This window comes from Trachurus japonicus, chromosome 16 (genome assembly GCF_045865225.1).
Source record: "Trachurus japonicus isolate A0001 chromosome 16, Traja_1.0".
Classification (NCBI taxonomy): Eukaryota; Metazoa; Chordata; class Actinopteri; order Carangiformes; family Carangidae; genus Trachurus; species Trachurus japonicus.
In genome coordinates, this window is record NC_140922.1 from 10,920,616 (window position 1) to 10,932,908 (window position 12,293).

Consider the following 12,293-nt stretch of genomic DNA (forward strand, 5'->3'; position numbering starts at 1 on the left):
GGCGGTTGTTGTAGCAACCCGGTAGCAACCATCTTAAGCGTGGGCGACAACGGCGTGAAGGTCGCGTGTTTTTGCCACTCGTGAACATCGATCCTGTTTGAGACAGCGACGCGTGGGCTGAAAAGCAGTTTATCTACAGCCAGTTCACATTTAAGTCACAGCAGCGCTTGTTTCGTCTCGGTGAAACTGAACTAAAGTGTCGGGCTGGAGCTAAGATGCTAAATTAGAAAAAAAAAAGACGGAGATTATTCACAAGGAGAGTTGCAGGACAGAACTGCGACGAATCACAAAATATAAGTACTTTTTGCTTGCCACTCGTATTTTTGTTTTAGCTCAGGTTAGTAAGTGCAACTTCAGCATGTCGGCTGCCAGCAGTCTCGTCCCTGCACGGTTTCTCACCATCATAGCTCACCTTGTCATCGTTATCACCATCTTTTGGTCAAGGGTAAGTGAGAAGGACAGATTTTTATTATTATTATTATTACTTTGCGGGTTGTATGGGCAAGAATTACTATCGTCTTATGTCTTTGCAAATTATCACTCGTCTTCTATTTTTCTTGCTGAATTGTGTGTAATGTTTGTTTTACAGGAACATAATGTAAAGGCATGTTTGCCTTTGGATTTCACAAAGGACCAATATGACTATGAGGACAGAAAGTAAGTACGGTAATGATTGAGAGATATGAGTCAAAGCCAGAAAAACACACCCTCTAACAGGTGTCTCTTTGTTTCAGGTTGGTGCTGGGACTGGGAGTCACTGTCTGCCTGTTTGCTATAGAGTTGGCTGGGTTCCTCTCAGGAGTGTCCATGTTCAGCTGCAGCCAAGGACTCCTGTGTATCCTTCACTGTGACATTGTGGATTACTCATTTTTGATAAGTGATAAATGATGACAATGGTATCTTTGATATAAATCCAGATCAACACAAACAATTCAAATCTAAGTGGGCACCTTTGTTGCTGGTCAAACTCTTCTCTCCCCATTTGTTACATGCATGACTCCTCACTATAGGCTAGTAAATACAAATAATAATACTGTAATACCATCCATTAAAAAAAAAAATCATAATTTTATAGGTGTACTGAGAAATGTTACTCCTACCGAAGTGATGTCAGCCTCAACATGAAGTTAGAGTCAAATTGAAAACCTGTCCTAAAGCCTTCAAAAAGTATCACAGTACAAAGATAGATAATGAAATATGAATATGAAATATAAATGAAATAAATGATATTGAAACAGTCAGGTCATATAGTCATCAGTTACAATTCCATGACTCCAACTTCTTTGTCAATAGCAATAGGAGTCCATGCCAGTGCCTCAGTGGCTCTGCTTTTCTTTCTGTTTGAGCAGTGGGCGTGTGACATCTACTGGTGGATCCTTGCCATTTGCAGGTTAGTGTGGATGAACTTGGTAATGTGTGTTTATTTTCCCAAAGTGTTTTTTCCCTGACAGATATTACAACCAGCGCTGGCTGTTCACTGCAGTGCGTCCGTCTCCCTGTCTTTCTTTGTGTTTGAGAAGTGGGAATGCTGGACATATTGGGTTATATTTGCAGTCTGCAGGTTGGTGTGTGTCCTTGTGTGTGCTGATACTGGTTTAAGTAAAGAGAGCAAAACAGAGAGACCAAATGTAAACAGCAGAGTATCAGCAAGTATGTACAGTAAGCATGGACACACATGCAGGTATGTAATGTGACTGTCTCTGTCTCTGTCTCCCTCTAGTGTGTTGCCTACTTTTGTGGAGCTTCTTCTGTTCATATCTGTGTTGGGTCTTAAGAAGAAGCCATTGTGAAAGACAGTCCTGATGTGAAGTGCTACAAAAAAGGAGAATATTGACATCTTCCTCAGTGCATCACCAGCAAAGCCAGCAAACATCAAGGGAATATACAAGCCACTCTGTGTCTGCAATGTGTGTTTACTAATTTTATATTGAAAGAAATGGATGCAGAATATGTGTTAAGTTATGTTTATGAAAGGAAGTGTAAAGAGAGTTAGTATTTTTTCATTAAACATTGTGCTGTTGTTTTTAGAGGTCTTTGACTTTTTTTGTGATATCTTTAGAAAATCTTACAATGTTACTGTAATTACAAATAGATGTACAAATTCTTACTTAAACTGTTTCTAGCCGGGGGTTTTTTATGCTGGTTTATCAATTACTTCTCACCATGGTCTTTATCCAGTGTACATTCAAGCACTTGAATGGTGGGTTATTACAATGAGTGTACAGAACAGCACAGGCTATTATTATAATATATGTATATATTGTTAATAATGTAATCCTAAATAAAAATAACATTTAAAAAAAAAGACATATGGAAACAGTTGAAGAAAATAATAAAATATTACATTCTCTCATCTTACACTATTTGTTTTTGTGTTTTTAAGTTATTTACAGAATAGAAATTGTGCATAAATTATTTATCTATTTCTAAGTATTTTAGTTGTGTCTTGTGTGTAGTAGTGGGGAGATAATCCTGTTTTACAGTCTATGGTAAAGACAAAGAGCATCGTGGTTGTATTTACTGATGACGCGGAGTCCTGTGACTCCGCCCACCGGTCCCACCTGTTATTGGGACCGGGTGGTGAAGTTTTTCAGTTCCTGTAGCCGGGATATTTCGTTGGCTCAACGAAATTAACCCCAATTCACCTCTTTTTCATTTCAAGGACTCTAATTTAACACTGAATAATGGGTATGTGCTGCACAATTAATTTATCGGTCAAATTATCTTACAGAAGGCGTTTTCACTTGCACAGATATTGAAATTGTTAACGTCCAGTTCTGCAGTCAAGCTAACGTAGAGAATTACGCTGTTAGCACGATATGTGAATGGTTTAAACCTGCAGAAATGATTAGTCCTCGTAACGTTTCTCAAACAACAGAAACAGAAACTCCGTATTTGCTTTTTGTCTGTGTATGTGGAGTAGTGTACTTATTGGGGATTGTTACTGCGAACAGGGACTGTTCAGCGTGAGCTAATAGCTAACTTAGGTGTCGGAAACCAAAGAGTGCGAGCACTGACGTGGCGTTACGTTGAGGAAGAGTTAGGTCAGCAGCTCCGAGAGTTTAATTTATTCACAAAATGGTACAGGGCTAAGTACTCTGGGACACTTGTTTATGATTCGTCATTATAGTTTAATTACTGACTCAAACTAAAACTACAGAGACCTGATTTAAATCCTCCGTCATTAAGATTTAATTGTGCAGTTTTTATTTATTTATTTTATTGTAACTGCGTTAGAGAGGCGTTCACCTGCATGATCATTTTGCAGATGTTTTCTCAACTGCATTTGAAAAAGTGATAATTATCTCTATAATTTTGTCAGCTTGTTTCAAACCAGTGAGTATAGTCTAAACAGGTGGCACACTTCTTTGTATGTTGCAGTTTCATTTCAACAGCAATGTGAGCTGTGTACCTTTTAAAATCCTCCAGCAGTTGAATTAATGTACAGTTTAACAAAAACCAATTGACTCAGATAGGAAGGTAGGATACATCACAGGACTGACTGGACAGGAGAGATTGCAGCAGTTTTAGCTACCTGTTCCTAACAAACTGACGAATGCCTCGGCTCTAAGACAATAATAACCTGAGTTTTTCCTGATGATGCTGTTTTTCTGGACTCTTTTTTTTTTTCTAGCGGTGAACACAGGAACCTCACTAGTGCTGTCAAGTCTGCTGTCAGTGCTGGTGTTTGCTGGGATGCAGATGTTCAGTAAGCAGCTGGGATCTACTGAGTGGCTCACCATCCTGGGAGGTTTCCTGGGCTCAGTCCTCTTCATCTGCTCCCTCACTGTATCCTTTTTGGTTGTGGCCTTAAGGACTGAACTGTTTTAACCCATGTCACAAGACTTCACTTAGCAACACAGCTGTTTGTTGTTGAACATCTCCTATTTTTGTTTTCATTTGTTTACTAAGCTCGAGCACAGTGTAGCCTATCACTGAATCGATTTTTAACATACCGTACATGAAAGTACCATTAAGTTGTATGCTTCCTTAACTACATTTTTTCCAGGCATTCAATAATATGGAAAACCTGATTTTTGGGAAGGGATTCCAAGCTAAGATATTCCCAGAGAGTAAGTGTAAACTCATGCAGTCAGTGTTGTTGTTTTCAGATTACACTGAAACACTAGCATTCTTGATCACTTATAGGCATATCCAAACATCACTGTAATAGAAGTTAAAAGGAACTAACCATTTTAATAGCCAGTGATTTTGATATGCCATCTTAACAGTACAATTGTTTGTAAGAATCCTACAATATCCAGTAAGTCCTGTGGTGTATCAGTCAGGTTGTGCTTCTCACCAGCATTACTCACTCTCTCATCTTTCAGTTCTGCTCTGCCTGTGCTTGTCACTGTTTGCCTCTGGGTTAGTGCATCGCGTCTGTGTCACCACATGGTAAGTAACAGTAGATTACAAATGCCTCTTTCTGTTTCATACCGCACAGTTGAAACTATCTCTCACTGTGTACATTTAAAAATGAACCCTAACCCTTTGCTTTTTCTTTACTTTTGTGTAGCCTCATCTTTTCCCTCTTCGCCTTGTACTACATCAACAAAGTATCTGCCGCCCTCTACCAGGCAGCTGTTCCTGCAGTTACACCAGCCAAGGCTGCCAGCAAGGGCAAGAGGAAGAACTGATGAATCTGTTGGAGCACATTTGAACCAGTCAATATTGTCTAGTTGCTGATGGCCATTGCAACACAGCATTTGCATATTATGTCACAAAATTACATTAGATACACTAAGGGTCATGGATTTGAGATCCCTAACCTTAAGTGTTTCTCCAGGCTATTAAAAATGGTTGGGTAATATTACAAGTATTAATCATTTCAGTTATTACAATCTTGGAACCATGACATAGTGTGTTTGTTTGTTTGTTTTTACAGTAATTTAAAATCTGAATCATGGAGAAATGCCCATATAAAATCTTGTTATACTATTTGATAGGCCATAAAAACAGCTAAACAGGGCTCTACATTCCTTTATTAACTGTCTCATTAGCACTGTTTTTACACTGGTTGCAAAGAGATTCATCATGTTGTTTGTATATTCATCAGCACTTCAAGTTGCTTTTTTGTTTAATTCATTTTGTAATTAAACTCTGTGAAAGACATTGAAGGTATTGTTTTTTCTGGCAGCTGCTACTAGGTTAACTAGGTGTGGCGCCACCTTAGAGCTGTGAGCTCATGCACAACCATGGACAAACCATGACTTGCATGGATTCATCTCTGACAAACTCATCAAACTGCCTAAGACAAAGATCATGATAGTTGGGAATGAAGACAAAGAAAATATGCAACTCTTAACTTTGATTTGAGGTTCCAAATATGTCTTGATGTGTGTTAGTTGGGATGCAGATGGCAAACTCACAACTCCTGAAAGACCATTTTAATTTAAGGGACTGAGGAAAGGGTTGGACTAAGAGTTGCACTACAAACAATGGTTTAAAACAAAGAATTGGAGGAAGTCAAATTGCATTGAACAAGATTTAATCACCCAGGGGTTTCAGTGCAACAGCTCATCGGGTCGGACTATGGTTGTTTTGGGCAGCTTCCAGGTGCAACTGTGTCAGTGTAGACAGGGCGTCGGACAGTGGAACTTCCCTAGATAAATAAAGGAGGATATTTCATATTAAATATGCCGTAAAACTGTTATGCTGATGCAGCCCGTGGGAACTCGTGTGTCTGAGAAATGACATCAACTTAATCTTTATGAGTAAAATCTCTAAACAACTGTTATGTTGTGTCGTATCTGAAAGTTGTGTTATCATCTGTGTCTTGCGGTGAAGGTGAAAACGGGCAGAGATTATATTTGCGCATGGCTGTATTTGCCTGCCCACTCTCTTTGCCCCTGTATCCCTCCTTGTCCCTCCCATCACATTGGGCGTTGCCAGCTGACTATAAATACTAGGAACAAACTGTGAGTGAGCCCCTGCTCGCTTCTCCAAACCCAAAACCACAGATTCTGCCTCATCGTATCCTGGTAAGTTTAGTTTTTATGATTTCAACACTTCTCTCTTCCCTGCTTTTGTTTTATATCTATTTTACTTATAGCCTAGTTATCACGTTCTTTTCAAAGTTGCGGGAGTTAATTCTGAGAAGTGATCATTTCTCAGGAGGACTACAAATATTGGAAATCTCAGCTTCCAAATGTCACATTGCATTTATAGTTTAACAAACTTTTTTCTCTCTCTCAGTTTAATGTCGATATGTCGACATGTTTCCTCTGCTTGGCTTGGACGTTTTTTGCGCATTACGTCAAGTGTTCCTCCTCTGACAAGTAGCGGCTGGCCTTCCGTTAGTCAGTCACTAAGTTATTTCACTTCTTTGTGTTGAGCGTCCCCATGGCCTGCATCGTTTCCCTGAACCTCAACCAAATAAAGGGCGAAGTGAGGGGAGGCAGAGGGAGAGGCTGGGTGGGATTGCTACAGATAAGGCTTTCATTTTCTGTGCCAGAAAAGCATGTGTAATACACAAGGAATTTGCTTTGAGTGCCAGTAAAAGCAACACTGACATCCTCACTTAGTTTTTAGATGAAGTACTCAAACCCACTGCAGCAGTCTTAACATTTGCATACCTCTGCAGGAATGCATGTTAGTCTTCCACAAAGTCTTGGTAGTCCTACATTAAAAACGTTATAATGCAACTTGCTCCAACTGAAGTGAAGTAAAAGGAAATTTCTTGTGACGTATAATTTCAAACTTGTCTTTTCTCCTTTCAGCAGCTTCTTCTGGAGCCATGACTGACTTGGAGAAATGCATGGAGTCCCTCATTGTGATTTTCCACCGCTACGCAAATGAGGACAGCGACTGCAAAACCTTAAGCAAGAAAGAGCTGAAAAAACTCATGGAGTCTGAGTTACCCACATTCCTGAAAGTAAGTCCTTTGTCATATACGAGCACTATCCTCGGCACTCATCAGTATAATTTATGACTCCACCATGAATTGCCTCTCATCAACTCTGTTTCAGGCACAGCAAAATCCCAAACTCATCGACCAAATGATGAAAGATTTGGACCAAAACAAAGATGCCAAGGTGGACTTTGAAGAATTCATGTCCCTCATCGTCGGTCTCTCAATGGCTTGTGAGAGATGTTGTAATCTCCATTCAAAGAAGGGCAAGAAGTGATTGGCAAATAATACAGGAAATGTGACATTTTGTCTTTTTGTTTATTTTTTGTTAAAGAATATTGTAGCACAAATGTGCCAGATTCACAAGTAAAACTCCCTACAACAAGAATAACAGTGTGATTGTCTTTTGGCTTATTTTGCACATTAATATACATAATTCCTACATATTAAATGTTGCTACGGTTTCCTGCCACCTATTTCATGAACCCCTGGAACCAATTTAGTCCAGAAGCGTTCTGCCAAAGCCAGAAAAATCACAGAATGTACTAAGAGTTTTGATGGGTTCACATCTGATGCACATAATTTCTCTCGTAAATCCACCATGATCATTCAGCAAAGGCAGCAGTTCTTTATACAGTATGTAAATGGTTCAAGATGGGAATGTGCTGGTATGAGATAGGTGTGTTCTAAGTTTTTGCATCTGTGCCATGAACTCATGTGTTGGGGTTTGGGCTTTGATTATAAGTGCTCTCAAAATCTTCTGTGGTTGGAAGGTTCATGTTTTCTGGGGTGGTGGTGTCTGTCTCAATGCTCTCCTCCAGTTCAGATACCAGTGCTTTCCCCTGGGTTTTCAGCTCTTCTGCTATGTCACGTCTGTGGCACTGGTAGGCTTGGGTTGACTTTATCCTGAGTGGAAACTTACCTGAAGGAACTTCACTGTAAATACATCAGCCAAAATGTCTAAGTTGGAAGAAAGTATTCTACATAATTTAATTGAGATTTGTTCAGTCCAAAGAAACTGCTACGCTGCAGTGGATTGATCTTTTGACAGTGGATCTGTCAAAAGATCATTATCTATACCTACAGGGGAATAGTTTACAAACAACTAGTGAATGTGTTTTCAAAAACAATCTCTGTCAGTCGTTCCTGCTTGATTCTGAAGATGTTTGGCAGTCACCACTATAATGATACTGCAAAGGCTGTGAAATGGAAGATCAAAAGCAACTGATTTATCCATAAGTCTACACATGTGTAACACAGATGCTTTCAGTAGTAGATGTAATGTGTCATAGTAGAATAAGTCTACATGTTCTGTGTGTTTACAGACATATCTTACAGGTGGCAGCAGTAAGATCTAGATCTGACAGTGTGACAGTGAGTCAGCATCTGCAATACAGAGAACTGAAGTACCGGTAGCTAAATAGGCAGTTAAAGAAATGCTGTAATATGCAGTCTGTCATTACTATTAAGTTTAAAATGGAGAGTTTGTACATGGACGCTTCAGAAAAGATGCAATCGCAGGACTGAAAATGGTGACTAAATCAATCACCAAACAATTTCTGTCACAATCTGATTGGCAATAAGAGACAAGATACAGAGCCCTGAGCGCCACCAGCTGGGCAGGGGAGGTAAAACGTTTTTCTTTTCTTTCTTTTTTTTTATCAAATCAAAGTAGTGTGTATAGCCCATTGAAAAAGAAACCAACCAATGGGCCTTTACTTGCAGATTTATTTTTTAATTTTTTGATTTCCTGCTGACTGGCAGAATCATGATGATGAGGTCAGAGGTCAGAGGTCAGGTAGAGGCCGCAGAGGGCGGAGGAAAGTTCATGAAAAACAAACACGAGTAGAGCAGCCAAAGGGAGGGCGCGAAAAAAATCCAGATAAACGGAAATTCGGACAAATACAACCTTTATCGTTTTTTTGTTTTTGTTTTTCCAAAAGTCGGTAACGTTACATGTTAGCATTAGCACTAGCCCGGAGAGGAAGAAGCTAAGAAAGAAGAAAATAAAATAAGAAAGCTGGAGATGGGGAAAGCTGTTGGTTAGCTTTAACCTGAAACAGACAGAACAGCCCTGCTTCAGGTACTGCTCCACTGCCCCACCCTTGTTCCTACTGAGATGGTTGAGTCAGTGGGACCCCAGTGTTGCAGAGAGACAGCCCCTCAATTTGTCACCGTAGGTAAAATAGAAATGAGCTGATAACAATCATGCAGAGAAATCCCAGAAGGAAAGAAGACCCTCCCATGAGGTAGGCTCTTTCTCATTATTGTTCCCGCCTTGGACTGCTCTTCCTGTGGTTATATTCCTACCTCAAAGATGTTGAATGATGATGATGATGAAGTAGCCTAGTTGGCGCTGGTTGGTTTTGGATGACATTTGACTGCAGAGTCACTGATATAATACCACATGGTGGAAATCCGGTGTGGTGCAGCCAGGTAACATACATTGGTCTACTTTTATGAGTTTTATTTTTCTCTGATGTAAGGTGGCAGTGGAATTTGTTGTTGTAGTCACACAAACATATTGGTAAAGTATACTTGCTCAAGCAACTGCACACTTCTCACAACACAAATCCTGTTTTAATTACAAATTGAGAAACTCACACACTCATAGTTTTGCCACAGTTATTGATGACCTTACAGAGCTGTGTGTGTGTGTGTGTGTGTGTGTGTGTGTGTGTGTGTGTTTTATAGAGGTATATTTGTGGGCTGTGGCCATTCAGCCACACATTGTTTATGTACACATGTATGTTGAAAACGTGGCTGCTGGCCCAGGAAACAATATAATCATGTATTTAGTTGTTGTTATAGATCTACAGTAGGCCTATGGGTGTTGATATTGTCCCTCGGGTTGTTGCTGTAAATCATTCACAAGGTACAGGTGGTCCCACTATAGTAACATCTGCTGACAACAAATAATTCAAAACCTTGGACTGGGATTGTGAGTCAAGCGTGTTGAGGCCAGGCATGGTTCAGTCTTCTCAAGTCAGGCTCACATTTGAGTAGTCATCACATAATTTAATATGGGGAAAGCAACTAACGCTTTTCAACCATAAGCCATCAGCGTGAAGCCGAAATGCATTCACTGTTTGCCACATATTAAGTAACAACACCATTAGTGTTAGTGCTTATCTTGTTGACTGACTCAGCTACAGCCATGAACCTGATACAGTCTGAATATTTCCTACCTGACAAGCCACTAAGGGCTGTCAGTCAGCGTTGAGGACACTGCTACATCAACTCACACTCGTGTTAAATAACACCAAGTCAGTCATTTAAATAACATCATTTTGATAATTTCTGTGCTCTGCATTGCTATTGTTCTACTGTTTTGTATGGATAAAGTTTAACAGTGGATGCATCACCTCAGTAGTGTTAGGCCTACATCTAGGCCTGTCACAATTATTACATAACTGCAGCCTGATCGATATTATTTGAGCTGACGGTAATTATTTTTGCATATCGTTAAAATATTTTCCATTCATCTACATAAAAACAGCTGTATAAAACTAGCAGAAACGTCCTATTTCCTCATCGTTTTCAACCATTTGAGGTTTGAATGGTCCTCTTTCTTCTGCTACAGTTTAATGGCACATTACTGGAGCGCCACAAACCGTTAATCTTGAGGAGCTTAATTTCTAATATTCAATGACCACATTTTGATGACTATCTACTGTATTGACATTAGCATCAGGGATTCCAATGTTTAATGCCAATAAATGGCTCTTCTTCTTCATAAATATGTATTACTAATCTATATTTAGGCACTATAATAGTGGCATAAAATGATCAGAAATCGCAATTATTTGTATTTGTGGGGGTGGGAGGGTTAGGTTTTCGTCTTTGTTGTTTTTAGCCTCTGTGAGGCACTTTGTGTTGCATTTATGTGTGAAAAGTACCATACAAATAATGTTTTATTTGATTTGGCATCTTGCTAAAGATTGTAGTTAAAAAATAAGCTGACCCTTGTAAATAAAGATAATTAATTTAAACTATAGGGTATAATTTGAAATGATTAGGTAGTCTGATTCAGTAGTCTCAAACAGACAAAAAAAAACCTGGACTTTCCGAGTCCAACTGACTGGATGATTGATTCTCTCCAGCAAATAACATTTACCACAAGATACTTATTTCTGATCATTCTCTTCACCAAATAACAGTGACAGTTTAGGGGGGTCATTGCTTGGTTAACAGGTCATCCCATGATGTTATCAAATTGGTGAATTGGCCCTTTAAGCAGGAGGTTGTGTATTGTCTCTTATTCACCACTAGATGTCCAGAAAACTCCATCTACACAGTCTGGTGGTTCTCCCAGTTTCTCTCTCACTCCCATCACTGACTGTGGAAACACACTATTCACAGTTAATATTGCAGGGTGAAACACAAAAACAGTTTCTTTGCTATTTCAAATGCTGATTGCTGTTGTTGAACAGGGCAGAGAGTCACATCTTAAGCTGTGCCCTTTCTTCGTGAGTATTTTCCACTTGTTGGTTGTGTGAATAAAAAAAAAACCCATTATCATTCTTAATTCAAATTCATTTTTCCAAGTTTATTGAGTCAATTGTATTATTTTAAAGAAATAGCTTATGTCCATATTTTAGATAAATTGTATCTTCCACCCTTATGTGAAACCTCTTGACAAAACATTTTAAGTAAAGCTTGAGTTTTATTTTATTTGAGTGTACTGAATTTTAATTAAATAGACTTGCATTTATTTAACATTTTTCTAATCTCTACAGCCACCAAAAGCGCTTTACTATCCACCCATTAACACACATTCATACTCCTGTACCTACCTATAACGTAGCTCTAAGTAACCATTCACACACACATTCATACATTGATTATACATTCAATTATAGGTTCAGTGACATGTAGACTGCAGGAGCCGCTCTACCTCCTGAGCCACAGCTGCCATAGCCTGTGGCTGCCCACAAACTATGTGGTCAATGTACCGTATATTTTATGGGTTGCTCTTTTCTCACGCTACCTTGAAATACAAAAGAGACAAAAGACAAATTATACATTGCACCCTACAACAATATTTGGAAAAACTTACGTTGTTTCCTATAGCTTTGTGTAGAAATACCTGTACCACCCAGTCCTTGTTGTCAGTCGTTGCTCTGTGACTCATGGTGCCTTTATGGTAAGAACTTGTTTCACTACTTTTGTTTGCTGTTGTTTTTTTTAACTCAGACAGGTGATGACTTCCTACCTTTTTTACATCTTCATATGTTTATCTCTAAAATTGATCCTTGGAACTGTTAAACCAGATGGTTAATAAATATTGAGGGGGGAGTTTAAAGCTATTTCAACCTATGCAGCGTGCATATCCATGGTGCAGGCGTATCACTGCAGAGATAGGAACCTCTCCAGTGGTGAAAGTGTAACTCATACCCTAACTAGCAGAGTGTGGAAAGATGAACTTTTTTTGTCATTA

At 39.2% G+C, this 12,293-nt stretch overlaps 3 protein-coding genes across 5 annotated transcripts; all 3 read left to right on the forward strand.

Annotated features, from left to right (window-relative positions):
• The first annotated feature begins 197 nt into the window (after nucleotides 1–197).
• tmem107l (transmembrane protein 107 like) lies at nucleotides 198–2,342 on the forward strand. 2 transcript variants are annotated; one of them, XM_085803317.1, is made up of 5 exons: nucleotides 198–445; nucleotides 590–657; nucleotides 735–835; nucleotides 1,294–1,390; nucleotides 1,721–1,964. In XM_085803317.1, the coding sequence occupies exons 1-5, from the start codon at nucleotides 359–361 to the stop codon at nucleotides 1,788–1,790; spliced, it is 423 nt and encodes a 140-aa protein (XP_085659443.1). In that variant the 5' UTR covers nucleotides 198–358; the 3' UTR covers nucleotides 1,791–1,964. The 2 variants fall into 2 exon arrangements, with proteins under 2 accessions (XP_085659443.1, XP_085659442.1); XM_085803316.1 differs by lacking the exon at nucleotides 1,294–1,390 and adding an exon at nucleotides 1,465–1,561 and having other exon boundaries at nucleotides 199–445; nucleotides 1,721–2,342.
• A 224-nt stretch (nucleotides 2,343–2,566) lies between these two features.
• krtcap2 (keratinocyte associated protein 2) lies at nucleotides 2,567–5,115 on the forward strand. Its single transcript, XM_085801300.1, has 5 exons — nucleotides 2,567–2,688; nucleotides 3,635–3,789; nucleotides 4,010–4,073; nucleotides 4,332–4,398; nucleotides 4,520–5,115. The coding sequence occupies exons 1-5, from the start codon at nucleotides 2,685–2,687 to the stop codon at nucleotides 4,638–4,640; spliced, it is 411 nt and encodes a 136-aa protein (XP_085657426.1). The 5' UTR covers nucleotides 2,567–2,684; the 3' UTR covers nucleotides 4,641–5,115.
• Nucleotides 5,116–5,706: 591 nt separating this feature from the next.
• LOC146971796 (protein S100-A1-like) lies at nucleotides 5,707–7,244 on the forward strand. Of its 2 annotated transcripts, none has more exons than XM_085801303.1 (3): nucleotides 5,707–5,984; nucleotides 6,723–6,877; nucleotides 6,972–7,244. In XM_085801303.1, the coding sequence occupies exons 2-3, from the start codon at nucleotides 6,740–6,742 to the stop codon at nucleotides 7,128–7,130; spliced, it is 297 nt and encodes a 98-aa protein (XP_085657429.1). In that variant the 5' UTR covers nucleotides 5,707–5,984; nucleotides 6,723–6,739; the 3' UTR covers nucleotides 7,131–7,244. The 2 variants fall into 2 exon arrangements, with proteins under 2 accessions (XP_085657429.1, XP_085657430.1); XM_085801304.1 differs by having other exon boundaries at nucleotides 5,885–5,984; nucleotides 6,726–6,877.
• The last annotated feature ends 5,049 nt before the right edge of the window (nucleotides 7,245–12,293 follow it).